Genomic DNA, 27,592 nt, shown 5'->3' with positions numbered 1-27,592 from the left:
TGAGTGTTCTGCGGGTGTTTTCAACTACAACTCCCATCAGTCTTAGCCATTATGTGCTGGGGCTGATGGGAGTCACATGGAGGGCACCAGCTTCACAAAGTCTGATCTGTACCATAAATACACTTCAAATAGCCCAACGTCTCAATTTAGTGGTTACCTCAGGATCTGATGAGATACGATGATTCTGCTTAATTTAAAAAAGAGGGGGCGGGGAATGGTTAAGGGAAAAAATAAGTTTATTTGAAAACCAGATGTTATGCTTGCACTTTTTTAAAAATACAAAACTTCATGACAAGTTTAAGAAAAGTATACTGTTGGTAAATACAAAGAGGTGACCATCCTATCTGTGCTGACTGGAATGAACCCCGGGCCTTGGTTGGCCCTGCCTGTATAGAATCACTGTATAGAATCTGAAGCTGATAGTTCCTCCTTTCAGTGAACTTGTAGCTGTTGATACGCTGAGGAGGAGCGTTTGGCTATCCAGCTTTCTTTCCATATGCATAGCTCAAAGGCAAAAGTTAGGGAACCTGTGGCCTTCCTGATTTTGTTGGACTTCAACTCCTATCAGCCACCATGGCCCAATGGGTCAAGGACATGGGAGTTGGAGCCCATCAACTTCTGGGGGGTCTACAAAGTTCCACCTCTGCTCTAAGGTGTACAAAAATAAGAGGTTAAGCATGGATTACCAAAGTATTGGCTTTGGTTCTTAGTATGCAATTCTAAATCAAGTCGACCCTAGTATATTTCACATGGACTGAGTCAAGCTACTCCTTCTGGGGGGGGGGGACATGGTGCAAAAAGCATGAGGTAGCTGCCCACTGTTTATTAGGCACTGAAGTCTCATGCTCCATCCAAGTTCATATGAAATCTGCTTCATGAAGAACATAAAATAAATGGTGGATTTGTCTTCTGCTGTAACACTCAAAGGGCATCCTTGTGCTTAAGAAGCATGCAGCTGGGGCATCTGTTTGCAGGTGCAGCATCTATCTGCACCATGCTTTCAGACACACAAATACTCCATAAGAGTTAAAGGAAAAGATGTGTTTTCTTCAGTAGGAGGACCCTTGCTAGAGCATCTGTCTTGCCTGCAGAAGGTCTCAGGTTCAATCTCCAGGGTGGAGGAGAGGAGAGACCCCTGTTGAAACCCTGGATAGCTCATAACTTTGCCACACACACACAAAATCTTTGCACCTTTTGTGTCTAGATTTTCACTTTTTGAAATAGGGCAACCCTAGTGTCACACTTGGGCCTCCAGCCGGTTTTCACTTCTGGCCCTGCCTGCTGCTGGCAAAAGGGTCCCTGGAGGTTGTCCAGGAGGGAATATAGTCCTCAGACTGGAAAAAGATCAGCTAACCTAGGCCACAATCCAACCCAAAGTAAGCATGCATCTAACTGTATCTCTTGGAGTCCGTGGAACTAACAAACACTTAACTCTGGCCCAATGGTGTGCTTGGCTGTTTTCCACAGAGAGAGGTCCGAGGGTGGGTGGGGCTTCTTCATAAAATGCTTGTTTTTATAAAAAAATTATGCCTTCAAGGGAGAAATGTAAACAGCTTACACTGAGAAATAAACGTGGCTCGCTAGCACCAGACTGGCACAAGAGCAGAATTCTAGGCGTCTCTCTCCGTGCAGTCTCCAATGGTGGAACTTGATGCCATCATTCTTTGCTGAACAGTAATTTATATTGATGGGCCGCGGGTGGCGCTGTGGGTTAAACCACAGAGCCTAAGACTTGCCAGTTAGAAGGTTGGCGGTTCGAATCCCCGCAACGGGGTGAGCTCCCATTGCTCGGTCCCTGTTCCTACCAACCTAGCAGTTCGAAAGCATGTCAAAGTGCAAATAGATAAATAGGTACCGCTCCAGCGGGAAGGTAAATGGCGTTTCCGTGCGCTGCTCTGGTTCACCAGAAGTGGCTTAGTCATGCTGGCCACATGACCCGGAAGCTGTACGCCCGCTCCCTCGGCCAATAAAGCGAGATGAGCACCGCAACCCCAGAGTTGGCCACGACTAGATCTAATGGTCAGGGGTCCCTTTACCTTTAACTGAATTTATATTGATTTAACAAGGTTTACTCAAGCAGGGCTGGCCCAGCCATGAAGACAGTTGCCTCTGATGGCCTAACTGAGATTGAAGAGCATGCTGTTCACCATTGCTGCCTCCTGCGTGGGTGTGTCTCTGCCTCCATGGTTGCCACAAACCCACCTCCTCTATCACAGGCAGGGTACAGCTGCGGAGAGGGATTGGGTGTGGCATGGCCATGGTGACACAGCAGGCGCAGTGGCAGTGGGGAGTTTTCCTGAAGCAGCAAAACGTCCTGGGCCATCCCGGAACTTGAGATTGTAACCATAGTCTTAGATCTGGAAAATATGGTGTATATTTCACTTCCTGTTCTCCCATGTTTTGAGAATCGTGCCTTCTCTTTACTATAAAGAATGCATTGCTGTGAGCAGAGCCTGTTGATGTACCAAGTTGCATTGTTACCTGATCTTGAGTGGATAGTGGATACGGTTGCCATTTGCTATGGCAAGAAGCCCTTGGAAAGAGAGTTTATGGATACCTTCCGACCAACAGTTCAGAATTGTCCATTTTGCTTGCTGTGGCTCCAGCGTGAAACTTCTGAAGCAGCAAAAACAGGAGGTTTTCTGTGCTCTTACTGGTATCACATCGCGGTGCACTTCCTTGGTGAGGTGGAGTCTGCATTCGCCTGTTTCCTGATGCTTTCTGTTTGAAAACAAAATGCAGATCTTACGTCCTTCTCATTTCTTGATAGCCATCTATGCTAAACTAGGCTTGAACAAGAAGTCTGAATTCTTTCCGAGAGGTTTTGAGTGATAGCCTTTATTTATTTCTTGCATACATAACAATACTCTTCCTCCAAGGAATTCAAGGTGGCATACATGGTTCTCCATCCCCCCCACCGCCATTTTATTCTCACAACAACCCTATGAGGTCAGTTATGCCGAGAGGCAGAGACTGGCCCAAGGTTGCCAGTCGGGATTTGAACCCGGATCGCACACGTCCTAGTGCAACACACTAAAAAGTACAACACATTTCCTGAACAATAAGGAACGAGGCTTAAGCATGCCTACTTTTTACAGGATAAAATTCAGCTGACACTGATAAAGATGTGTTGGATAGCCCAGCTAATTTCCTGCAAAACCAGGTGACCCTTACCTGCCAAGTCTCTTCTTCCGATGCCCACCAGGCCTTCATACAGTCCTTTGACTGGGTTTTCCCCTGCCATAATCACGCTATGGAGCCAAATGAGTAACATCCTATGACCATGTTCTCTGTAGCTTTTGCTGCCTAGAAAGAAGAATGGGGGATAGCAGGTGCACACACATATACAAAGACCCTTAAATGCTTCATAGTATCTTACGGCATAAGTGTGAAGAGTGGTCAGCTGTGGACTTGTCTTGGAACAGTCACAACCAGATTCTTTGTTATAGGAAAAATGCCTACAATTTGGGACATGGCTCACCACCTTGGGAGAATACTACCTACCACAGCTGTCACTATCTCCGTGTCCTCCAGCTGTTTTGGATTACAGTGCTATCAGGCTGCGGCTGATGAGAGATCATAGAATCATAGAATCATAGAGTTGGAAGAGACCACAAGGGCCATCAAGTCCAACCCCCTGCCAAGCAGGAAACACCATCAGAGCACTCCTGACATATGGTTGTCAAGCCTCTGCTTAAAGACCTCCAAAGAAGGAGACTCCACCACACTCCTTGGCAGCAAATTCCACTGTCGAACAGGTCTTACTGTCAGGAAGTTCTTCCTAATGTTTAGGTGGAATCTTCTTTCTTGTAGTTTGGATCCATTGCTCCGTGTCCGCTTCTCTGGAGCAGCAGAGATGATCACCCAAAACAGCTGGAGGACAGGGCCTCATTTACACCACACATTTAAAGCAGTATGATAGCACTGTTTAGTCATGGCTTCCCCCAAAGGATCCTGGGAAGTGTAGTGTGTCAAAGGGTGCTGAGAGTTGTGAGGACCCCTATTCCCACCACAGAGGTACAATTCCCAGAGTGGTTTAACAATCACCTCAGGGAACTCTGGGAAGTGTAGTTTGGTGAGGGGACTAAGGGTCTCCTAACAACGCTCAGCTCTCTTAACAAATGGCAGCTCCCAGGATTATTTTGGGGCAGCCATGACTGTTGAAGTTACCATAGTGCTTTAAGTATATATTGTGTAAATGTGGCCAAGGTTGGCAAAGGCAGATCCTGGAGAGCAGTTGTCTGAGAAGGCACAAACCTCCAAGCACCTCCTCCTTACTTCACAAATTTGCTTCTAATATCAGGCTATTGATTCTGTCTTTAAAAGTGTTCCCCAAACATTTTGATTGGTGAGGGGCAAAATTTTACTGTTTACACACTCAGGCACTGGGATTAAGCTGACCTCAAAGCACCACTCTCTGTGCTTTCTGCCTGAGTTGTAGCCCTCCATTGGCAGCTGGCTAGTCCACAGCAGTGACTCATGCAGAGAGGCAGCAGGGAGCCTCTCAGAAAACCCTCCTACATGCCTTCTGTGTGAGTGATCGGGGATGGGCTGTTAACTGCTTTGCACACAGAAGGTTCCTGGTTCAATCTCCAGGTAGGTAGGAGCTGGGAAACACTCTTCCTAAAAGTGCACAGGAAGGTGCTTAGTCTAAGCAACCGACCTACCTGCCCACTGGTGCTCAATGGCTCTGATATGAGCCTCGGTGAATTTCCAGTAATGTGCCAGCTTCTTCCACTCGTTGGGTTTGAGGTATTTGGTCGCAAGCCTCCACATGACGGAGCGGATGTGCTGCGTCTCCATCCGGTGGTCCTGCTTGAAGGTTAAGTGCTTGGCTACCCAGGAGTCGGAGTCGCTGTTCAGATTATCCTACAAAAAAGTGGCAAGAGCTGATCACTACTAACTTGAATTCCCCCCCCCCCAAATTTAATTTCCTCTACTACTGACAAATGTTTTCTCCAAGCTATCTATAATGGCTCTAAGGGGGGTACAGAGTGAAGGAGGTGCCTGCCTGCTGAGTTTGCTTGCTGATCAGAAAGCCACCGGTTCGAATCCCCGTGACAGGGTGAGCTCCCGTTGCTCAGTCCCTGCTCCTGCCAACCTAGCAGTTCGAAAGCACACCAGTGCAAGTAGATAAATAGGCACCGCTGTGGCAGGAAGGTATACGGTGTTTCCGTGTGTTCTGGTTTCATTCACAGTGTTCCATTGTGTCAGAAGTGGTTTAGTCCTGCTGGCCACATGACCTGGAAAGCTGTCTTGAATAAATGCTGGCTCCCTATGCCTGAAAGCGAGATGACCGCCGCAACCACATAGTCGCTTTTGACTGGGCTTAACCATCCAGGGGTCCTTTACCTTTACCTTTTACCTGGCGCTTCTAACCATTGATGGGCAACTTCAAGGCCCCTTTTCCTTTTCTCCTGTCTTAGGGTTCTTTATCTTCACATTTGGACCGAACAGCCATTCAAATGGAAGACACCTTTAAACATAAGGCTGCCTCTGACAGATCTTCAAAAAGAGGACCATCCTCTGTAAAGCAAGGACACATGGCCACCTCATCACATGCTTCGCCCTTGCCAAGAGCACACTCTTCTTCGTCATCTTTACTCCAGCCAAACTGACCTCAACTTTCATTCACAGCACCTGCACTGCTTATCAACATTCTGTTGCTGACACCTTTCCCTTCAGCAGCAGTATCTGTGAACATTCCATACCCACAAGCCCATAGATAGAGATAGAGATACGCACACACACACACACACACACACACACTCGTACCTTGGATCCCGAACGCCTTGGTACTTGGACATTTTGGCTCCCAAACACTGCAAATCTGGATGTGAGTGTTCTGGTTTGCAAATATTCATTGGAACCCGAACTTCCAACAGGGCTTCTGCGACTTCCAATTGGTTGCAGGAGCTTCCTGCAGCCAATCAGGAGCCGCGCTTTGGTTTCCGAAGGTTTTGGAAGTTGAACGGACTTCCGGAATGAATTTTGTTCGACTTTCGAGGTACCACTGTATACATGAATGTTTGGATATTCCATAATGCCCACCTACCTTTTCCCATTTGTAAAACCTATCTGCTTTGATGATCATGTCAGCCAGGTTGATGTGGTTGCCACGGGCAGCAATATCTAGGGATGTTTTACCTTGCTGAAATCAAAGGTAAGAGCAGGAGAAGGAAAGATTATTTTATTATTCTTTAGCAAAACTTATACACAGCTTGATGGTAATAAAACCACTAAGTGCTTTACAATCAATATTATGATTATCGATAAACAGCTTAAAAACAAGTAATTAAAAACATGTAAAAGATCATTAAAATGAGACAAGTTGAAAACACATCAGCCAACTATGTGTCTGGATAGGCTTTCCAAATCTCACAGCAAAAATCGCACAACAGCATTAATGCATTTATCACTTTTTTAAATGAACAAACAGTATTCAGCTCATAAAATTATATGCCACTTGATTGTAAGGAAGAAAGCTCCAAGTGGTTTGACTTCTGTCATTTTCCACTGATGAAAGATGCATAATATGATTTTGTAATATTTCTCCAGAAATTTAACATATCGTACGTGTATGTGTGTATGTATATGTGTGTGTGTGTGTGTGTGTGTGTGTATAGCAACCTGCAAGGAATTGCTTCAGGGAAGGATGTAGAGTGGGTTTTGTGCCTTTTTGTGCCCAGGGACGGGCACAGAAGGCACAAAGTGAGGCACTTTTCACTTACGCAGTGTCTCTGAGATATACAAGGGAAACAGACAGACACAGACCATATCAAGGGGGGGGAAAGCATCCCGTTTCAGGCATACACAGGGATCCAGAAAACCCACTCTACATCAGGAAATGTGTTTTTGTCCAAATTTTGAACACAGGACCAGGCAAATTTCATAAGCTCCCTGCAGCAAGTGAAAAAAGGAATCCAAGTGGAAGGAGGAGAGAGAGAAATGTTCTGTCGTTTGGGGCTCATTCACCCATGCACAATCGTATGACAAATGCCTAATGTGCTCGGTCCATTGCCGGGTCATGATAGTTCTACCTTTGCAACATTGCAAAAAATGTTGCTCTGCTTTGCGGCTCCTCTGCAAGACTCTGGCAAAAACCACGGTGGGAGATTCAGGAGAGACAACAAATGAAAACATACCAACCATCCAAATAACACAGCACTCAGCTAAACTACAGAATTCTCCACCACAAAGACATAGTGGTGGCTGCCAACATGGATGGCTTTAAAAACAGGTGAGGTGGATACCTCAAGCATAAGGCTATCAATGCCTACAAATCAGCATGGCATACCACTGAATTCCAATTCCTGGGAATCACATGGGTTCTTTTCTTTATTAAAACTTCTTTTGAGTGTCATCTGCCTTCAGTTTCTTCTGAAGTCCAAAATAGTATTAATGTTTCCGTTCAAATATCTGTATGCTGATTGCTTGCATTCTATTCCAACCATGACTGGGAAGGTGCTACTTGTCTGCGATGGAATTATTACCTTGTCCGTTAGTTTTAAGTTCACCCCAGCGATAAGAATCATCTCAGCAATGTCTTGTCTCCCATGCTCTGCAGCAATATGCAGTGGGCTCTGCTGCCTCTGGGTAAAAACAGAAAATAAGGAGCTAGTATTAATGAGGGCCTATTACTCTATGGTGGAGCACTGATAACATTTGGGACATGTAGATCGTGTATCAATAGCATGAAACCATACAGTTTATTTATTAAAAATAAAAGTCTTACATTATCAGGGATATCCAGGTCACATTCAGCATCAATTAGGAGTTTAACGATGGCTGGGTGATTCTGTAGCACCGCAATGTGCATAGCTGATGCATTTTGCTGTAAAATGAAGCACACTGATAGTTTTGTGCACAGTTGAAGTGGGGGGAAGCCTGCCTTCTAAGGTACATCCTCTGAGCTAGAAGGTCTGCCTCTTAACATGACAGGATTATTCAATGGAACAGGAACAGAACTCTGCAGGTGTGCAAAGGCACCCATTCTGCTCTGACACTGGAAACAGGTTTTAGGGCTAAAAGCCTGAAGGCAGAGAGGCCATCAATAACCCTTTAACACAGGGTTTCCCAAACTTGGGTCTCCTGCTGATTTTGGACTACAACTCCCATTATCCCTAGCTAGCAGGACCAGTGGCCAGGGGTGATGGGAACTGTAGTCCAAAAACAGCTGGAGAGTCAAGTTTGGGAAACCTTGCTTTAACATCTTGTTTTTGCTGCAACTGACTGACATAACTATTCCCTCAGAAACTGTAGCAATGGAAAGCAGCATGATATGAAGCTGCCTTATATGGAGACACAGTATTTGTCCTTCTTTCTTACTTCTGTGTCTCCTTCTGGCAGCAGCATTTCCAAGTTCTCAAGAGGATGCCTTCCTACCTCTTAGGAACATAACAAAGCTGCCTTATACCGAGTCAGACAATTGTTCCATCTAGCTCGGCATTCTCCACGTTGATGGGCAGCAGCTCTCCAGAGTTTCAGAGCTGCTTGGAGATGCTGGGGATTGAACCAGGGACCTGCATGCAAGGCAGCTGAGCTACAGTTCACTGGAAATGTCAGGAACTGACCCTCAGACCTTTTGTTTTTTTTAATCATTTTTATTGATTTTCCAATGAAAAACATCCAATTAATATATCCAATCATAATACTCCAATTAAAATAAAAAAACCCAAATTATAGTCCAAATTATAATTATTAATTTTTTGGAGCTCCCCACAGTCTGGATCTCTGAAGCATATCTCCACATCTCAGTCCTGCCTCTCCTCATTGTTTCCATATTTTCCACATCTCGATTTTGATGCTTTATAATTCTCTGTCCCTGGGTCCACGATTCTCAGTCATGTCAAACGTCATATACTTTCATCTGTCGAGTACAGCTTTATTAGTATATATTTTTCCAACTGCCTTTTTGACCCTCGGACCTTTTGCATGTAAAGCCAAACATGGAGCTATAAGTCGTCCCGATTCAGTAAGAGCCAGGTGATATAGCACAGCACATTAATATCCCCCCGTTTCTTCTGCCATAAAAATGTGGTGAATATTGGGTCTCCCATCCAGCCACTTGACCAGACCTGAGATAAGCTTAGCTTCTGCTAAACAGGTGCACTTTACATCCTCCACTGTTGGAGGAAGGATGCCTTGTTCCCAGTAGCTGGAAGTTGTAAGTGGGAAGAGCATTTGTTCTGCTTGTGAGCCTCCCAGAAGTATCTTGTTGACCATGGGGAGAACAAGAAGCTGGACTACAGGGGCATCAGGATCCAGCTGCCAGGTTCTTATTATGTTCTTACGTATTAAGAGCCCTCTGGTGGTGCAAAGGCCAAGAAGTTCTTGTGGGGTGGAATATCACATACGTGATTTGGACCAGATCAACCTTCCCCAATCTGGTGCACTCCAAATGCTTTGGACTACAACTCCCAGCAGCCACCAGCTGGCATGTTGACTGGGGCTGATCAAAAACATCTGGAGGGGGCAGCAAGCTGGGGAAGGGTGTCCTAAACCAGCTTTCACTGTTGCTGACTGAAGGTTTCTGGGAGTTGTAGTCCAACAACATTTGGAGGGAGCCAGTTGGCAAAAGCTATCCTAGACAACAATGGCTTGCCTGCTGAGCTTCTTAGCCTTCTTAACTTACAGCACCACTCCTACAAAGAGAGTCCAATGATGGACTCCACAGACCCAATGGACTCTCATTCCTCCTTTCTTTGCTCAGAGGCACAAAGATGCTGTAGGTGGTACCCGACCAAATGAGCTACTTACGTAATTCAGTGCATCTGTGTGAATTCCTGCATCAATAAGGATCCTGGCCATGATCTCATAGCCATTTTGTGCAGCATAATGAAGGCAGGTCATCTTTTTCTGAGAGAAAGAAAACACTATTCAGACAATACAAGAGATTGTCCATGTGGCCCAAGTTTGCCTTAACTCAATCCCAATTATTTTATTGTTTATCACCTGCCCTCAATAATCCTCAGCATCCTTCAGGGGAGCTGAGATGGGTATCACCTTCCAGTGAGAGCCACTGACCTGAGTTTGGATGTTGACATCACAGCCGGCTTCCAGGAGCAGCTTCATGCAGCCATGATGACCATTTTCAGCAGCCAAGTGCAGGGCACTCAACCCTTCCTGGGAAGGGAGAAGAAGAGGAGAACCCTGATTGCACTTCTAATTATTTATTATTTCATAAAATGTACATACCATTTGATAGCGCAAAACAAAACCAAACCACAAAGTGGTTTACAAAAATAATTAAACAATGAAATGATCAGTTAAAAAAATAGTTAAAAACAACTATTTTAAACTTTCAAAAATAATTAAAACCAACAATAAGCTAAAAACCAGATTGAGACACATCTACATTCTGCATGTCTAAAAACAAAAATGTTTTTAGCAGGTACCAAAAAGAGTACTCTCCTTAGCGATCTTGCCATTCAGCTTTTTGAGCTGGGCCAAGAGGGGGCAATATATTTCCTCCAGAAACTGGTGCCACTCAATGACTGAACTCAACCTTCTCCTTCTCCGCTGTCCTCCCCACTTCCACAAATACCTTCATGCATCTTATACCCTCCAACACCCCGCAGAGGAAAACCCTGACATTTGTCTTTCAGGGCCGTGCACCCACGTGAATCATGTGACTTGCGAGAGAGAGCACGGCCTCCCCCAAACGTGAGTTTTTCAGGGCTGAGAGCGAGCAAGTGAGCAACTTCCCAACTCCCCTCCCCACTGACCATCACAGCACACATGGCAGGAGCAGAGGCAGAAGGAAAAGAGCCTTGGCACCTACCCATACCATATTTTTCCTCCTCTGTTGGGGTCCACATGCTGCTGCTGACGGTTCTGCTCCTGTAGTTGGCTGCTCCCTGCCAGAGTGGCATACCTGAGCTGTGGTGCTCATGGGCAAGAGGAGCACCTGGGGCAGCTGCTCTGTGCATCTTTCAGGGCTGCACTTTCACTGGAGCCAGGTGAATCTCGCGAGAGCACGCCCTCCCCCCCAATGCACATCTTTCGGGGCCACACACTTTCGAAAGCCAAAACCAGACATCTCATGATCCAATCAGAAGCTGGAGTGGCTTCTGTAATTTCAGGATGCCTTGCTTAAATCAGGACAGTTGACGGGTATGGCATCTTCATGGTGTATTCTTCCTACTGAGTGAACTATGTTCCTCAAAGGGTGGTTAGAGTGTCAGATGAGGACCCGCAAAGCCATCAGTGGTACCCATGTTAGTTGGATCCACTGAAATCACAGGAATTTGTGTGTTGTATTTCAGTTGGTCTATCTACTCTGAGCACACCTAGTTCAATAGCCCACTCAGGGACAACGACCAATGGGTGGCCTTAGGCCAGTCACTATCTCCCAGCCTAACCTACCTCACAGGGTTGTTGTGAGGGTGAAATGGGGAGGACAACTATGTACCTTGAGTGCTGTAGGGATGATCGTGGAGTGGGGAGTGGGGTCCGAAGGGAGCACACACACCCCTCACAGACAAAGCCACGGCTGTCTGAACATTGTTGCCTCTTTTGCGGTCTCAGTAGTCTGCAGTGCCTTGTCTGTAACCTTTGTCTCCGAGACCTTTTGTCTCCATCGTCATACACTGTGCAAGGGGAAAATGACGCGGTGGAAACAGGTGCCAATATAACTTTGTACCACCCCACTATCTCGGGACTGGAAGATGTGTAAAGGTCACAGCCCAAAATGTATCTGCCTGGTTTGCATATTTGTCTCAATAAAAGGAGGCTCCACCGGGCTGGCCGGCAGCTCGCTTTCAGCTCACCTGTGCGCAGCTCACCTGCATCATCAACTCCTGCCTCATGTACATCACCTTGAGCACCTTGAAGGAAAAGGAGGAGATAAACGTAATAAACTAACAAAGGTCTTCTACTCACCGTATTCTTCTCATCAAGGTTCATTCCTACATCTATAAGCTTCTGCAGCACCTCTGCATGGCCATTCTTGGCAGCTAGATGAAGCGCTGTGTTCTTATCCTGCAAATCAAGGTGACATCCAATAGAAATATGTGTGGGTGATAGCCTCTCAAAGTACCAATAATTTAAGGGCCAGTCTAGATGGAGAGGGAAATAAGCAAAGCCCCAAAGGGTGAGGAAGACCCACAGACAACAGCAACTGGACTGAACGGGGTGCTGATTCCTGTTCCTTTCCATACCTTGTCTTTGATTCTACAGGCACAACCTAAGCGAATCAGGAAGTCCACCACCTCCAGTTGCCCGTTCTCAGCAGCCAGATGAAATGCCGTCCTGTCCATCTTTAAGGAGAGAAAGGATGAGAGTCATTGTGGTATAGTGGTTATGGTGTTAGACTAGGACCTGGGAGACCAGGGTTCTAATCCACACTTGGCTATGAAGCTCACAGAGTGACTTTGAGCCAGTCACCACCTAATAACTATTTGCATATTTGAAAAACAAGAACTATTTACAAAAAAAAGCCAGTGCCTTAGACTGTTCCGAAAAATTCCCACCTTGTCTTTCTTATCCAGCTGCACATCCTCGAGGTCTTCCATGATGAACTCAATGACCCTGATATGACCTCTTTGGGCTGCGCAATGCAACAAGTTGCGACCATTCTGGGAGGGAGGAAAAAGGGAAAAGGATTCAGTTCCTGAGATGTGGGCCTAACACACCAACTGTTTTGAACTACAGTGGTACCTCAGGTTAAGTACTTAATTCGTTCGGGAGGTCCTTTCTTAACCTGAAACTATTCTTAACCTGAAGCACCACTTTAGCTAATGGGGCCTCCCGCTGCTGCCGTGCTGCCGGAGCACGATTTCTGTTCTCATCCTGAAGCAAAGTTCTTAACCTGAAGCACTATTTCTGGGTTAGCATAGTCTGTAACCTGAAGCGTATGTAACCTGAAGCGTATGTAATCCGAGGTACTACTGTATAGCTCCTGTCAGTCCAATTAAACCTAATTGCAAATTCAATGTATCCCTATTGTGTTTTATGACTTCCTTGATATTGTATGTGGGCTAGAACTGGTCTGTGACCAAAATAATAAAATTCAATTTCCTTCTATTGCTCTGGCCCCAGCCACCACTGGGTGGGTCCACCACCCAAAGCTTGCCCACAAAGAAAAGCAGCCCTTGGGCTTCCAAAGAGTTTCTCACTCCTGATCTAGTATCCCTGAGCAATATATTTTTAAGAGAGGAAGTATGACGAACTTATTGAAGACGGGAATTCCAGGAATGGAGGCGGATGAGGACAAAGCAGTCAACTCTTCCTCCTTGGAGTTGCATGAACTTTCCCCTGAACTTTACAACCACCACAGCCTCGTTGAGTGCCAAAAATATCCTCCATGCTTATCTTTTACAGCCATCATTTAATGCTTTACTCCTCCTAAGTTATTTATTATAAAAATATACAGGCTTGCCCTTCTGGCTATATATGGTTTACACAGTTCCAAACTTATCCCGCTGAGCAAACACCACCTGCCCACACAGGACGACTGGGTGCTCCTGACTAAGAGCCCCCAGCTGCTCTGAGGCTACTTTCGCAGCCACTTCCGCATGCTTTGGGAGACATGCATCTCTGAGTGGTTCAGGCCAAAGGAATTGCATGCATCCAATAAAGGTCATCAGGTTTAAGACTGGTCATTGCAAACATCTGCATTAGGCTGGCAGGCAGTGGGGGCAGGAAGGAGAGAGGAACTTGTGGAGTAAATGATGCACCAGGCAATTTTCATCCCCCAGTTTCCAGTGCATTTTACCATTACTTTCCTCAGCACAGACAGTCCAAGGCTTTCTTGGGAAGCGTGTTTGCTATGCAAGAGCCCCAATCCACTGTAAGTATACATCCCAAGGGAAGATCTACACCACACATTTAAAGCACACTCAACACACATTTAGAGCATGTGACTTCCCCCAAGGAATCATGGGAATTGTTGCTTAAGGTTGCTGGGAACCATAGCTCTGTCAGGGTGAAACTACCGTTCCCATGATTCTTTGAGAGACATCATGTGCTTTAACTGTACCATTTGGATCTTCCTTTAAATTTGCCAGTCACGGTGCAACCTGAATTTGCTGGTGTTCAAACGAATTCCGCCTGCAAATTAGTGAGGGCAGTATTCAACTGAGTTTTACTTGGAGCAGGTCCATTAATTTCCATGGGTCTACCCTCAGAATTGATGCTTTTGAATTATGGTGCTGGAGGAGACTCTTGAGAGTCCCATGGACTGCAAGAAGATCAAACCTATCCATTCTTAAGGAAATCAGCCCTGAGTGCTCACTGGAAGGACAGATCCTGAAGCTGAGACTCATGAGGCCACCTCATGAGAAGAGAAGACTCCCTGGAAAAGACCCTGATCTTGGGAAAGATGGAGGGCACAAGGAGAAGGGGACAACAGAGGAATAGATGGTTGGATAGTGTTCACCAACATGAGTTTGATCAAACTGTGGGAGGCAGTGGAAGACAGGAGTGCCTAGCGTGCTCTGGTCCACGGGGTCACGAAGAGTCGGACACGACTAAACGACTAAACAACAACCCTCAGTAAGACTGAGTTGACTACCACTCTGACTGCCTGGAAACACCCTAAATTGCTTATTCAGATATCAAACTTTTTAAAATTTATAGACTCTCCAATCAACCCACACACGCAGTCAAAAGGCAGTCAAAAGGAATCTCTTTCTGTGTCATACAAAGCTGTTAATACCAGGGAGCCAAGGAATGATGCCATACCTTGTTTTGGCAGTTGATTTTGGCACCAGCAGTGACAAGGATCTGAAGGACACGGAGGTGGCCAAACCAGGCGGACAAGAGAAGGGCGTTCATCCCAAACTGGGTAGCCAGAGAGAGACAGAAGAAAGGTCATCTTGGGTCTGGAATAAAATGGCAGTTAGTCCTTGCTCAATTTGCCTAGGAGAAAGTTGTGTGTTCTAGGAATGTAGGAAGCTGCCTTACACTGAGACAGACCTTTCAGTCCATCTAACTCAGTATTGTCTACACTGACTGGCAGTAGCTCGCAGGGTTTCAGACCCGGATTATTTCCTGGTCCTACCTGGAGATGGGATATGGGTGGCGCTGTGGGTTAAACCACAGAGCCTAGGGCTTGCTGATCAGAAGGTTGGCGGTTCAAATCCCCACAGCGGGGTGAGCTCCCGTTGCTTACACCCTGCTCCTGCCAACCTAGCAGTTCGAAAGCACATCAAAGTGCAAGTAGATAAATAGGTACCACTCCTGCAGGAAGGTAAACAGTGTTTCCGTGAGCTGCTCTGGTTCGCCAGAAGCGGCTTAGTCATGCTGGCCACATGATCCGGAAGCTGAACACCAGCTCCCTCAGCCAATAAAGCAAGATGAGCACAGCAACCCCAGAGTTGTCCGCGACTGGACCTAATGGTCAGGGGTCCCTTTACCTTTACCTGGAGATGCTGGGGATTGACCCTAGGACCTGGTTGTATTTTTCTAAAAATATATCCTGGTTTAGCATATGCCTATAATAAACTGCTGCCAAAGTGATGTCACATCACATTTTAGCATTTGTGACTCGCTGCCTTGTACTTTGTATGTGGCACTTCTAAAAATACTGGTTAAGTCTATGGCAGTGAACGTCTACCATCATTGTATGCAGAAGAGCCAGTTGCCCTACTGGTGCTACTGGGAGTTGTTGCCCAAAACAGTTTGAAGGGCACCAGTTTCAGGAAGGCTATCCCTGAGCCTCCATCATTCACCTCTGCCTTTTGAAAAGAACCTTTATTATTTTTTTATGACACATTCATTTTTCACTTCCCTGTGTTTTACCACCTGTATTGGTGGCTAAACATTCTAAACAAATAAACCAAGCAAGCTTCTTGGAGGAGGTTCTCATTCAAAGCAACCAAGGAGCTGGGTTTTAAGAGGCCAGCCGCATTTCGCACAGATGCAAGAGCTGAGATCCTCCTCAAGCTTACGTTGTCCTCGTCATTCACAGAGGCATCGTGGTCTAGGAGAAGACGGACGGCCTGTTCGTGACCAGCTCCTGCAGCCCAGTGGAGAGCGGTCCTGTCTATCTGGAAAGGAAGGACAAGGTTAAGTAGGGGGAAGAAAAGGATGCAGAAGAAAAGGGTGGGTGCTGGGCAAACTGCTGTCAGTGCCCCCCCCCCCAGCCACGCCTTCCCTCTGCAACTAAATATTCATTTATTTTACATTCTATCCAATCTTTCTTCCAAGGAACTCAAGGTGGTGTGGATGTGCTCCATCACCTAACTTCTCTGCAAAGAAATCAGGATGAACACTCAATAAACCTAGAAGCACCCAGTGCCAGAATTACGTATAAGGTAAACAAGCTATAGCTTAGGGCCCCACACTTTGGGGGGGGGCCCTAAAAATTTAAAGAGAAAATGCAACAACTGGATGTACATTTCCAAAATATAAGTTAAAAAACAAATAAAATAAAACCTACATATAGCAATAGTGTTTTGTGATGTGTATGGACCTATAAGGTCCATAAATTACCATATAGCATATATTCAACACAAAAAACAGCGACAATTTGTTGTTGACAAAGGACAGCTGGATATATAAAGGGCCCCATTACCTTCAGTAGCTTAGGGCCTCATCAAACCTAAATCCAGCCTCAGAAGCACTCATAGTTTCTGGGTGTCCTTTTTTCCTCCACCCTCCTAAAGCCTTTTTCTTTTGTGCCACCTCTTTCGCACTGCAAGTCTCGCAAGCTGCTCTGGGAGCTTTTGTGGCTGAAGAGTGGGATAGAAATGCTCAGTATGATAATTAAAAAATATATTTGGGGCTAATTTGGCTTTGGGGCTAGCTTAGAGCATATAGAGGGTGGGACGCAGGTGCCGCTGTGGGTTAAAGCACAGAGCCTAGTACTTGCCGATCAGAAGGTCGGCGGTTCGAATCCCCACGACGGGGTGAGCTCCCGTTGCTCGCTCCCTGCTCCTGCCAACCTAGCAGTTCGAAAGCACATCAAAGTGCAAGTAGATAAATAGGTACCGCTCCAGCGGGAAGGTAAACGGCGTTTCCGTGCACTGCTCTGGTTCGCCAGAAGCGGCTTAGTCATGCTGGCCGCATGACCTAGAAGCTGTACGCCGGCTCCCTTGGCTAATAAAGCGAGATGAGCGCTGCAACCCCAGAGTCGGCCATGACTGGACCTAATGGTCAGGGGTCCCTTTACCTTTACTGCATATAGAACACTGGAGGGAGAGTTTGGCGACAGAAAAGGTGTCCCTTTCCCTCCCAACCCCATTTCAGCTTCGCTGTTCAAGGAGATTGGAGAAAGTCTCACAACAGAGTTCTGGGATCTACAGTGGTACCTCGGGTTAAGAACTTAATTCGTTCTGGAGGTCCATTCTTAACCTGAAATTGTTCTTAACCTGTTCTTAGCTAATAGAGCCTCCCACTGCCGCTGCACCACCGGAACACAATTTCTGTTCTCATCCTGAAGCAAAGTTCTTAACCCGAGGTACTATTTCTGGGTTAGCGGTGTCTGTAACCTGAAGCGTCTGTAACCTGAGGTACCACTGTACTTGGTTTGGTTTTGTTCTCCTGCAACACAAAACGTCCCTGTGTTCCAACCGTGAAGGGTCTAGATAAGACGTGGCAAACCTGTGTGTCATCAAGATGTTCCCGGATAGCGTCAGTGAGCATGGCCAAGGGCAAGGGATGATGGGAGATGTAGTTCAGCAACATCCAGAGGGACACAGGTTCATCACCTCAATTCAGATTTCTGGGGAAGAGCCCGCAACATTATCTGGACGCCAACCCCTGTAAACACCTACATTATTCTTGGCCTTGACATCCACCCCTCTCTTGATCAACTCGTTCATCCGTGCTGTGTTGTTCCGCTTTGCAGCATCGTGAAACTCTTTCTCTGAAAGAAGCACTTGGGAAGAAAAACAGGGCACAGTGGTGTTAATGATGGTTACAGTGCAGGTTGTAAGATGGAAAAACACAGAAATTAAATCCTAGAGGGAGTTGGGTACATATTGTTGACTGCAAGGAGGTGCCTGCTGAACAGATGGAACAGATGGTCCACCACAGTTGGCTTGGACCTCAGTCAGTCTCAGACAGTGGATCATTCTGTTATGGGCCCATGCTAGGAAGCCATCGGAAGCAGAATTGCCTGCCTCCAGCAAAGCCTCCTTGGATAGAGCAAAGTCAGATCAGGGACTTGCACAAAGACCCAACGGGCATCCTCCAGGGCAGCAGACAGCAACACAGGGCAGAATGTTTTTCACCCTAATATGATGGTTGAGCACAATAAAAGCCAAATTGGAATGGAGACAGTGCCAGAATGTAGGAAACATAGGAGGGTTGCCTCAGGCATAACCAGATCATTGGTCCACCTAGCTCAGAATGATCAACATCGACTAGTTCAGAGGCAGCGAGTCCCTCTCAGCGCTATCTACAGATGCTGAGGCACCCCTCAAAAAACATATATTTATTTTTAAGACTCTAAGCCATTTAATATTGAAATATACAAGCTTTGAACAGGAATATATAAAAATACAACTAAGTATGATCCGAGGGCTTTAGAAGGAAATGCCCATCAGCAAGGTGAAAAAGAGATATTTATTTACACAGCATGACTAGTGCTTATAAGTTATAATAAACTAGAGGTAGTATAAACCACAGCTTTCATAATACACACACACACAGACAGACACACACACACACACTGACAGGGCAGGGGTGGATTTACACAGCACACAGTTTTCTAGAACCTTATGCCCTTGACTTCTTGTGCTTTCAACAGCCGTGAGACAAGTATAAAGTCAACTGAAGGGAACTGTAAAAAGCAGATGGGGGGAGGGGAAGGGTGGCAGAGGGAGAACTATTGTTAAATTCACAGTCATGCTTCAGGAAGAAGCAGATTTAAAGCAGTTATTAACGAAAGGAATTTGGTAAGACGTACCTATAAAACTATATAAAGATTCTCTTTTGGGATAAACAAATAGGTTGGTGCTTTATTAAGAATTATAATGAGCGGGACACCTTTTGGATAATCCACTCTTCATATTATATACAGTGATACCCTGGTCCTCAGATGCCTTGGTACTCAAACAACTTGGAACCCAAACACTGCAAACCCGGAAGTAAGCTTTTTTCAGATGCCTTAATGTGCTCCGTTTTCAGTGCTACGCTTCCTATTTGATGGCCACACTTCCATTTTGAGTGTTACGCTGAGGTCTGTCTGTTTTTGCTATTTATTTTGTGTTTTTGTGGCTCTTTTTTTGTTTGTTTTTGTGACTGTGTGGAACCCAGTTCAGTTACTGATTGATTGATTGATTGTGTGAATGCAGTACATTGTTTATTGCTTTCATTTTATGGATCAGTGGTCTCGTTAGATAGTAAAATTCATGTTTAGGGATTGTTTTTAAAAGTCTGGAACGGACTAATCCATTTTGCATCACTTTCCATGGGAAAGCGCACCTTGGTTTTGGAACGGACTTCCAGAACGGATTAAGTTTGAGAAGTTAATGGGGACAAATTCCTGGGGAATAAGGCAGTCCATAGCTACTCACCACAATGGCTATTCAGTGGTACCTTGGGTTAAGAACTTAATTCGTTCTGGAGGTCCGTTCTTAACCTGAAACTGTTCTTAACCTGAAGCACCACTTTAGCTAATGGTGCCTCTCGCTGCCGCCAGAGCACAATTTCTGTTCTCATCCTGAAGCAAAGTTCTTAACCCGAGGAACTATATCTGGGTTAGCAGAGTCTGTAACCTGAAGCGTCTGTAAGTTGAAGCATCTGTAACCCGAGGTACCACTGTGTTCTTACTTGCACAGTATGCATCTGTATTCCTGTTGCTGGGAATCACAAGCAGAGAGGCCTCTGTTGCACTCAGTTCTTGCATGTGGGCTTCCTATTGGGGCATCTGTGAGGCCACTGTGAGAACAGAATAGGGGACTGGCCATCTGTCACAGATGCTTTAGCTGAGATTCCTGTATTGAAAGGAGTTGCGCCAGATACTGTTCTATGACTCAATGGGCCATTGACCTGAGCCAGCAGGGCTCTCCTGTTGTTAAAGACTATACCTGCTGCAGATGTCATGTATCAAGGGTGGATCTTGTACATAAACTTAGATGGCTTTAGAATGAGGCTAGACAAATTCATATAACAATAAAGCTAAACATACATACTTGTGCAGCAATGAAACTGCTAGCACATTTGCAAAGCTAAGCAGGGTCCCAATATGGTTTCAGATTGGATGGGAGACCATGTGCTGAGATTGCTGCATCAAAAGCGGGGGAAGGGTTAGACTTGTTGATCTCTCGGGGTCCTTTCTAACTCTACAGGTCTTTCAATGGATATATGCTATCTCCAGTGTCAGAGACGATGCACCTCTTAATACTTAATGGGGACGCGGCTGTCACTCAAGTCCTGCTTTTGGGCTTCACATGGAAGCACCTGGTCAGTCACGGTGAGAACAGGAGGCTAGACCAAATGGGCCATTGTCTTGATCCAAACTATTGGTCTTACAAATATATATATATTTATTCCAATTTTTGGAACCAGTAAAGTATATTCCAAATTTTAAAAGAGGTCTGACACCCATGTTATACTTTGTATAAGTTGTATGGAATAAATATAAACATAAATCATATATATACACACACACATACTATATATATATGTGTGTGTGTGTGTGTGTGTGTGTATATATATATATATATATATATATATATAGTATGTGTGTGTATATATATATAAAATAATAATAATAATATAAGTACATAAATATAAATAAATAAATAGTTAGGTTTCCTAACATCTCTTGGCACCCTTAAGAAGCAACAGCTCGCATAAATATTTGGGGGAAGCTATAGCTGTGGGTTTAACCACAGAGCCTAGGACTTGCCGATCAGAAGGTCAGCAGTTCGAAGCCTCACGATGGGGTGAGCTCCCATTGCTTGGTCCCTGCTCCTGCCAACCTAGTAGTTCGAAACCACGTCAAAGTGCAAGTAGATAAATAGGTACCATTCTGGCGGGAAGGTAAACGGCATTTCTGTGCACTGCTCTGGTTCGCCAGAAGCGGCTTAGTCCTGCTGGCCACATGACCCAGAAGCTGTACGCCAGCTTCCTTGGCCAATAAAGCGAGATGAGCACCGCAACCCCAGAGTCAGGCACGACTAGACCTAATGGTCAGGGGTCCCTTTACCTTTATAGCTGTTTAAAGTGGTATCACAGTGCTTTTAAATGGAAGCGGCCACAGACACCCAATTAATTAGCTAACCAACACCAGGGTATCTTGTGCAATAATCACCCACAACTGTTTTTTGAACAGGCCGCCAGAGTAGCCACTGCAGTAACATTCAGATGTTGTTGGGCATCAGCTCACATCACTCCTTGAGAGCAAAGACAAAGTTCAGGGATGATGGGAAATGTAGTCCAACACCAGCTTGTTATTGAAATAGCTATTTTCTCTCTGTGTGTGCACGTCCATGGGTGTCTAATCAGGATTGGGACCTCAGCATGCAGATAGATAGGGCTTTTTTAACTCTCTGTGGTCCTGATGAAAATTAACCCCCTGCACACTTGCGATTTACTCTGGAAGGGAAGCTTCCGTTCACGTCGCTGGGCAGCTGTGTAGCTCTTGGGGCGGAAGAGGGTGGGTGGCATCGGGGTGTAAGGTTTCAACTCTCCCCACCCCACCTGCACCGTGCTCCAGATCCTGGAGCTCCTGCTCCAAAACTCAAAAGGTGCAGTTACACGTGTACGCCAGGGGGACCAGCAGGCGCGCGCCCACTTCGTGCATCGGCTGCCCCCAATGCAGGCGACTAAATCCTCACTCAAAGAACCACCCCACAAAAGCCCCAACTCTCAGATATGGAGTCTTAGAGAGAAAGCACAAATGGCTGGAATGCAAGCGCCCCGGCTCAACGGGCTCGAGGACCGGGCTAGCGGGCGAATTCCTGCCCATTTGGGTTAGATCATCCCCGAGGAGCGCGCCGAGGAAGCTTTCAGCAGAGGCCGGGAAGAACTCTTCTCCTTCCCCGCCGAAGCCTGCTGCTCCCCGCTCCCCCTTTCCGACGGAACAATCCTCCCTCCCTCCCCCCACACCTCGAAGCCCTAGTTATCCAGTGTCACTCCCCCCCCCCATTCCCAACCCTAACCCCTTTCACTTCGCCTCTCTCCCTTCCGATTGCAACCCCGATTGCGCGCTCCTCGGGGCGGGAACTTAAACCTCCGACCGCACTGGCTCTGCCAGCACCGGCCACATTATACAGAGCGACGCCCCACGCGCGAGGAAGTCGGTGGGAAGTCCAAGAGGAGCCCTCGGTTCTTCCTCCACTTTTGCCTCGGACCCCCCCCATCCCCACCCCGCTTCGTCTCTCCCCCCTCCACAGCCCGCACCCCTTTCACTTACGGGTGTCATCCTCGGAAGCCAAGTCGTCCTCTGTTATGTACTGAGTTGAATAGGATCGAAACTGCAGCGGTCTGATTGGTCCTAGAACAATAGGATCCAAATCACAGCAGTCTGATTGGTCCTAGAACAATAGGATTCAGAATGCATCAGTCTGATTGGTCCTAGAACAATGCAGCAGTCTGATTGGTTGGCAGGAACCACCCAATCATGCTCCAGATATAAGTGAATCCACAACCTGATTGGCTTACAGTAGAATTCCAGAATTAGCCAATCATGTGCAGCCCATTGTGTAAATAATGTATATAAGCAGATACCTTGAGGGGACATTCATTCATTCCTCCTCACCACTATGAGCTGAATAAAGAGCATGAAATCACTTTGCGACTCTGAGAATATTTCACTGGCGACGAGGATGGGATCCCGCTGAGCTGACTGCCACACACCGCACCGCAGCACCGCCACCTGCCGCACCGCTGCCTCGCACCGTGTATCTAGGCTTCAGCTCCGGGACACAAGGAACTCAGAATGGCAACCAACAGCAGCTTCTCGCCGTTCAACCCAGCATCTGGAGACTGGGAAGCGTACGCCTCTCGTTTCACCTTCCTCCTAGAAGCCAAAGGGGTCACCGATGAAGAAGACGCCAAGAAGAGGGCAATATTCTTCAGCGTCTGCGGAGAGGAGACGTTTGAAATCGCCCGGGCTCTCCTTGCGCCTGAAGACGTCGCTACAGTTCCATACAAAACAATAATGGAACAGCTGAAGGGGCACTTTTCGCCACAGCCCTCAGTGGTGGCTCGTCGAAATGCCTTCTACGCAAAGCGGCAAGCCCCTGGGGAAACCATAACTGGGTTTGTGACCTCTCTCCGCCAAGCCGCCCGGTTCTGCAACTTCTCAGAGCTGGAGAACATGCTTCGTGACCGCCTCGTCGGTGGCCTGAGGGATGAGAAGCTGCAACGACGCCTCTACGCTAAGAAGAACCTAACGTTCCAGGTCGCTCTGGAGGAGGCCCTGGCAACGGAAGCTGCTGAGAAGTCGACGCAAGAGGCACGGCCGAGCCAGCCGTCCCAACCGAGGGTCCACCATGAAGACCTCACCGACGACTCAGGATCCAACAGGGAGGAGGTGCACCGAGTACAGCAGCGCACTCAAGCAGCCCACATACCACAGCTGCCTCGACGAGAAGGAGGGAACTGCGCAAGCTGTGGAGAAAGTCACGAGAGGAGGACCTGCCGTTTCCGCAACGCAGAGTGCAGGCAGTGCAGAAAATCGGGACACATCGCCCGGGTGTGTCGGGCTCGGCCCACCCGACGCCAGGCATCAGATGACCAATCCAAGAGCCCCAGGTCCCGGGGCCCAACACACCAAGGCAACTCAACGGAGCTCACGGACTTCCAGGTATACCAGTTGCCCCACCCCAACGTAGAGAAAATTTATGTAGAGGTACAGATAGAGGGGGCCCCATGCCGCATGGAGCTTGACACGGGTTCAAATCTATCCATAATCTCGGCAAGGACCTTAAGGAAACTGTGTCCTACTGGGGGTCCCAAACTCAGGCCGGCCCCATTCACCCTCCGGGACTTCCAGAAACGTAAGGTCCCCACAATGGGGGTGGGGACCTTCAGGGTGCAATACCGAGGGCGGACGCGGCAACTGGACTTGCTTGTGGTCAAGGGCCCCTACATTAGCTTACTGGGATTGGCATGGTTTGGACCACTGGGGCTAGCCGTCACCGGGGTGAACAACACGAGCTTACAAGTGGACGTGGACGCCATATGCAAGGAATTTCCGGGGGTTTTTGATGGGAAATTGGGACAGTATACGGGCCCCCCCATTGCTCTACAGCTTGACCCCGCAGTACGACCAGTCAGGCTCAAGGCCCGCCGGGTCCCGTTCGCCCTGAAACCCCGTATAGACGAGGAATTGGACCGGCTCGTGGAGCAAGGAGTGCTGGAGCCGGTGCCTAATGCCCCCTGGGAAACCCCAATCGTCACACCCGTCAAGCCTAATGGTTCGGTCCGCATCTGCGCAGACTACAAATGTACCATAAACAAGGCCCTCACGGCCCATGCATACCCAGTGCCAGTGGTCAGCCATGTCCTTGCCACCCTGGCTGGGTCGAAAATTTTTGGCAAGCTGGACTTGGCCCAAGCATATCAACAGCTACCAGTAGATGAGGCCACAGCAGAGGCACAGACGATTGTGACGCACAGAGGAGCGTTCAGGGTAAAGCGGCTGCAATTCGGCGTCAGCGTGGCACCAGGCATATTCCAGAACCTAATGGACTCTCTCCTTAAAGGAATTCCTGGCGTCACCCCCTTCTTCGATGATGTGTTGATTGCCGGGCCCACACCAGAGGAGTTTGAGGACCGCCTCCGCACCGTTCTGCACCGTTTCCAGACGGCGGGTCTCAAGGTGAAGCGGGAAAAATGTCTACTAGGAGTGCCTCAGGTGGACTTTCTGGGATTTATGGTGGACGCAGAAGGGGTCCACCCGACTGGGGACAAGGTACGGGCCATTTGTGATGCCCCAGCGCCCAAGAACAAGACTGAACTTCAGGCCTTCTTGGGACTATTGAACTTTTACCATTCCTTCCTTCCCCACAAAGCGGCGGTAGCAGAGCCCCTACACAGACTTCTGGACAAGCGGGCCCCTTGGGTGTGGGGCCAGCGCCAGGAGGCTGCATTCCAGGCAGTCAAGGACTTGCTTGTCTCAAACTCGGTCTTGGCACACTTCGACGAGAGGCTGCCGGTGGTGCTAGCATGCGACGCCTCACCCTATGGCATTGGCGCTGTCCTGGGACACCAACTCCCGGATGGAAGAGAGGTACCAGTAGCATACTTTTCCCAGACACTCAGCGCAACCGAACGGAACTACTCACAAATAGACAAGGAGGGGCTGGCAATTGTGAAGGGAGTAAAAAAATTCCATGATTTCTTGTACGGGCGGCCCTTCACCGTGGTGACTGACCACAAGCCGTTGCTTGGCTTGTTTGCCCCCGAAAAGCAGACCCCCCAAGTGCTGTCTCCTCGCGTCCTCAGGTGGTCAATTTTCCTTGCCAGCTACCAGTATGCACTGATTCACCGACCTGGGAAGGCGATGGGCCATGCGGACGCCCTCAGCAGGCTACCACTATCGGAAACGGGCCCCGACCCAGCACCTGCACAAGAGGTTATGAGCCTGGAGCTGCTTCCCGACCGCCCCATTCAGGCACAAGAAGTTGCACACCATTCCAAGAAAGACAGGGTCATCTCCCGGGTCCTGGACTGGGTGTGGAGGGGATGGCCCAGCAACAGCCCTGGGCCAGAATTCGCTGGCTACACAACCCGCAAACATGAACTGTCGGCCCACAAGGGGTGCCTGTTATGGGGAAGCAGGGTCGTTGTTCCCCAGCCCCTCCGCAAAAGGGTCCTCACAGCCCTACACGAGACACACCCAGGGGTAGTAAGAATGAAGGCCCTGGCCAGGAGTTATGTGTGGTGGCCGGGGATCGATGGAGAGATAGAGGCCTGGGTCAAACACTGCCAGGCCTGCCAAGAATCCCGCCCAGATCCCCCAAGGGCCCCAGTCCAGTCCTGGGAGTCCTCCCGAGCACCATGGTCACGCCTGCATGTGGACTTTGCTGGCCCCTTTCAAGGGAAAACATTCTTCATAGTGGTGGACTCCTACACCAAATGGCTGGAAGTTGCACTGGTACCGTCTACTTCTACATCCGCAGCCATCCGGATACTACGCAGGCTGTTTGCAACCCACGGGCTCCCTGACACTCTCGTCTCAGACAACGGGACTGCATTCACGTCAGGAGAATTCCAAACCTTCACAGCGCAGAACGCCATCCGCCACATCCGTTCGGCGCCATTCCACCCTGCCACCAATGGCCAAGCAGAACGCATGGTGCGGACCACCAAGGACACCCTTCGCCGCATGACGCAAGGGGATTGGGAGTACCGCCTTGCCACATTCCTCCTAGCACAGCACAGCACCCCCAGCTCAACGACTGGCCGGAGCCCCGCTGAACTACTAATGGGTCGGCGCCTTGCAATCAGATTGGACCGCCTTCACCCCGATAGAGCTCAGGATGAGGTAGTGGTGGGGGAAGGCAGGAACCCCCGGACCTTCGAGGCCCAGGACCCAGTGTACGCAAAGAATTTTGGGGCAGGCCCAGCATGGGTACCTGCCACAGTCACCAGGGTCACTGGCCCCGTGTCATACGAGGTGCTAACGGATGGGGGGCAATGCTGGCGCCGCCACTGCGACCAGATACGGCGACGATTCCCAGGAGAAAACCAGGAGGAGGAAAGGTCAGAGGAGTCCCAAGGGAACAGAGCGGCAGTGAGGCCCATAGAGCAGGAGGGGCCAGCAGGAGAGGCAGAATCAGTAAATACAGAGAGGACCCGCGAGGCCGAAAGGACACCGGAACCAGAACCACGACTGAGCGAGCCGGTTGCGCCAGACCAAACAGGCCCATCACAACCAGCATCCTTGGAACACGAGCCAGAACCTGAACCCCGGACCAGGGAACACCACAGGCCGCAACGCACACGTAGGCCGCCGGCGTACCTCGAGGACTATGAATGTGACCTCCCGGGCAGGACTGGAACTTAGAGGGGAGGGGTGTTATGTACTGAGTTGAATAGGATCGAAACTGCAGCGGTCTGATTGGTCCTAGAACAATAGGATCCAAATCACAGCAGTCTGATTGGTCCTAGAACAATAGGATTCAGAATGCATCAGTCTGATTGGTCCTAGAACAATGCAGCAGTCTGATTGGTTGGCAGGAACCACCCAATCATGCTCCAGATATAAGTGAATCCACAACCTGATTGGCTTACAGTAGAATTCCAGAATTAGCCAATCATGTGCAGCCCATTGTGTAAATAATGTATATAAGCAGATACCTTGAGGGGACATTCATTCATTCCTCCTCACCACTATGAGCTGAATAAAGAGCATGAAATCACTTTGCGACTCTGAGAATATTTCATCCTCCATGGCCCCTGCAAGCTCCTCACGGCCAGAGCATCCCCGCTGTAGCCCGGCCTCCGCTTTCGGAGGCAGGAGAAGCCTGCCTGCCTCTCCTTTGGCTGAACGCAGCAGCAGCAGCAGCAGCAGGCGCCAGGATTTGAACGCGCATCCCTTAAGCCCTGGGCATAGGGCGCGCTCTCCGCCCCGCGGCCCAGCTGTGCAGGCTGCGGCGGATAAGATGGTGTCAAATTACTCCATCCGTGGCGGCATCTCCTTCTTCTGCTCCGGCTCCTGCTGCTGCTGCTTTTTCCCTTCTTC

At 48.2% G+C, this 27,592-nt stretch overlaps 1 protein-coding gene across 4 annotated transcripts; it reads right to left on the bottom strand.

The window, feature by feature from the left end:
• Positions 1-218: 218 nt before the first annotated feature.
• On the bottom strand, positions 219-27,592 carry ANKDD1A (ankyrin repeat and death domain containing 1A). 4 transcript variants are annotated; one of them, XM_083412095.1, is made up of 16 exons: positions 27,299-27,592; positions 22,313-22,343; positions 17,721-17,824; positions 15,894-15,992; positions 14,686-14,784; positions 12,474-12,578; positions 12,162-12,260; positions 11,884-11,982; positions 10,027-10,125; positions 9,760-9,858; positions 7,736-7,834; positions 7,494-7,592; positions 6,056-6,151; positions 4,668-4,869; positions 3,175-3,306; positions 219-2,721 (listed from the first exon to the last, which is right to left on the bottom strand). In XM_083412095.1, exons 1-16 carry the CDS (start codon positions 27,299-27,301, stop codon positions 2,660-2,662), a joined length of 1,527 nt encoding a protein of 508 aa, XP_083268221.1. In that variant the 5' UTR covers positions 27,302-27,592; the 3' UTR covers positions 219-2,659. The 4 variants fall into 4 exon arrangements, with proteins under 4 accessions (XP_083268221.1, XP_083268220.1, XP_083268223.1 ...); XM_083412094.1 differs by lacking the exons at positions 22,313-22,343; positions 27,299-27,592 and adding an exon at positions 19,723-19,886; XM_083412097.1 differs by lacking the exons at positions 22,313-22,343; positions 27,299-27,592 and having other exon boundaries at positions 14,686-14,825; positions 15,894-15,988.

This window comes from Podarcis tiliguerta (genome assembly GCF_965153285.1).
Source record: "Podarcis tiliguerta genome assembly, chromosome: 14".
NCBI lineage: Eukaryota > Metazoa > Chordata > Lepidosauria > Squamata > Lacertidae > Podarcis > Podarcis tiliguerta.
The sequence above is the reverse complement of the archived record's forward strand: the minus strand, read 5'-3'. Positions and strand labels throughout refer to the sequence as shown.

Bases quoted from the DNA above. Each gene is read 5' to 3' on its own strand.
- ANKDD1A (XM_083412094.1), bottom strand. From the start codon at position 19,798: ATGCAAGAACTGAGTGCAACAGAGGCCTCTCTGCTTGTGATTCCCAGC. The intron at 11,983-12,161 runs GTATGGAAAGGA...CTTGATTTGCAG, and splicing joins CCTGTAGAATCAAAGACAAG to GATAAGAACACAGCGCTTCA. The intron at 3,307-4,667 runs GTAGGTCGGTTG...TCTTCTTTCTAG, and splicing joins CATTGAGCACCAGTGGGCAG to GCAGCAAAAGCTACAGAGAA.